This window comes from Ipomoea nil, unplaced genomic scaffold (assembly GCF_001879475.1).
Source record: "Ipomoea nil cultivar Tokyo-kokei standard unplaced genomic scaffold, Asagao_1.1 scaffold3192, whole genome shotgun sequence".
NCBI classification, from domain to species: domain Eukaryota; kingdom Viridiplantae; phylum Streptophyta; class Magnoliopsida; order Solanales; family Convolvulaceae; genus Ipomoea; species Ipomoea nil.
This window is the reverse complement of record NW_017619620.1, coordinates 1,241,995-1,244,268: the sequence shown is the minus strand read 5'-3', so window position 1 is coordinate 1,244,268 and position 2,274 is coordinate 1,241,995. Positions and strand designations below refer to the sequence as shown.

Genomic DNA, 2,274 nt, shown 5'->3' with positions numbered 1-2,274 from the left:
TTATAATGAATATCCACTGGACTAGAGCATGGTAGCCGGCTACATACAGTTTGCATGGGTAATACGCATGAGGTACTTTTGATACCACTAACAATATGGGTGATTGCAAATAAATGTTAAACTGGGTAAAGGATGCAGTGTGCACTCGTATGAATCCCTGTGTGCATGGCAGTACTATCGTGGTTCCAAAAAACCATTGCTAACTGTGGTAGGAATCATCAATTTTATAACTGTTTTACGTATTTCTGTCTGCAAAGCTGTTATTACGATTAAATGTGTGTGCACTAATTACTTTACAACATAAACCATGCAGATACAAGCTCGTATTTTTACCGTTTACCGGAGTCGACAACCATAAATGGAGCTTTACATTTGGGGCAGGCCTCATTGCAAGAGAGGACGTGGAGTTGTACGAGTGGCTATTAAAAAACTTCAAAAATGCGATGGGCTATACACCAAGATGTGTTATTACAGATCAAGACCCTGCATTAAAGGTCGCAATACCTAACATTATGCCGGAAACAAGGCACCGATTCTGTATGTGGCACATCATGGAAAGAGTGGGGGACAAGGTAGGGAATGCACTAGCAAAAAACATGGAGTTTAGGAAGGCACTGAACAATGCAGTATGGGATGAAACTTTAAGTGCAACTGCATTCGAATTGAAATGGGAAGAGGTAATGCAGGAGTACAACCTTGTCCAACACCGGTGGTTTGATCAAATGTACAAAGCCCGTGCATCATGGATACCTGCATATTTCCAAGATATATTCATGGGGGACATCACGGTCAGAATCAGAGAACAGTTAATTTGGCAAATTCACCAATCACCACAACAACTTGGTAGAGTTCATAATGCAATACAACCGCGCCATTGGAGAACAGAGGTACAAACAAAAACAGCTGAACGCCGAGGGCGAAAGTTCATTCCCTGAAACCAAAACCCCATTGGCCATAGATCGCCAAGCTGCTGCAATGTACACCAAAAACATATTCTACGACTTCCAGGAAGAAATATGGGAAGGAAGCTTCACATGAAAAATCACCTGCAAGACAAATGATGATGGGGATTCCATGTACATTGTTCATGAAAACGGGGAAAAAATATTTGAGGTAACGCACGAAGAATCTACAAAAAGAACAGGATGCAATTGTAACAAATTCATCAGAGTAGGACTATTATGTAAGCATGTGTTGGCCGTGTTCAAGAACGAAGGCGTGGAAGAAATACCAGGATGCTATATTGTTCCCCGATGGACTAAGACTGCGTGTGCACAGCCAATGTACAATGTTGTGTGGAAAGCATGCAGTACTACAGAGGGTGGGAATGAATTACGAACAATTGCCAACCAACTTTGGAATGAGTTCTACAACTGCATGGGATTGGCTAATGGATGCCCAAACGAAATGGATATAATGTTATCAACAATGCAAGAACTTAAAGGGAGGTTACAAAGCGCCAGACAACAAACCAAAGCAAGCACCACCCCTCAATCAGTGATCGAATCAATACTAAACGCCACTGCACCTGCCGAGATCCGAATCAAACCACCAAGCATTGCAAAAAACAAAGGTAGTGTGAAAACAGTAAAAAGCAACAAAGATAAAGCAACTGAAAAAGGGAAGAAAAAGGTGAGGACATGCGCTACCTGTGACTGGCCGGGGCACAACAGCAGGAACTGTCCATAAAGAAAAGCCCTACAAGACGAGTAGCCCGTCATGGTTTACATCCCTATGAATACTAGCTCATTTGGAATTTCAATTAAATACTTGTCAAAGTTTAGATTTATACCCATTCTTGGTAATTAGTTTGTTCAGCTATGCACATTGCCTACCACCCTTGCGCAGGGACACATATTTTATTAATAACCATGTATGGCAATAGACAACTACTTTATTTGTTTTGCTACGCACACCATCTAATAACAATGTGCACAACCAGTTTATTCAAGTAGGCAAGACTCGCAGCTATGCACACCGTCTCCCACCATTGCGCACACACCCAGTTTAGTCAAAATAACTAAGACTCGCAGCTACGCACACCGTCTACCATTGTTGTGCACACACAGTTTTCATTAAATTTGCCTTAAACGCTAACCGCCACCAAGTATTCCGGTCCAGCTATGCACACTATCTACCGTCACTGTGCACACCCCGATGTTAGTAGTTGTCATATACGCTAATAACGAACTACTCACCCCTGTGAAAATCATAAAGTTCAAACCATGTTTGAAATGTATTGAGGTGTGAACGCACAGTATTTAACGTGAATGC

At 41.9% G+C, this 2,274-nt stretch overlaps 1 protein-coding gene across 1 annotated transcript; it reads left to right on the top strand.

Moving 5' to 3' along the window:
• The first annotated feature begins 1,074 nt into the window (after positions 1-1,074).
• On the top strand, positions 1,075-1,689 carry LOC109168173. The gene has a single exon (XM_019317214.1). The coding sequence runs from the start codon at positions 1,075-1,077 to the stop codon at positions 1,687-1,689; it is 615 nt and encodes a 204-aa protein (XP_019172759.1).
• Positions 1,690-2,274: the final 585 nt, after the last annotated feature.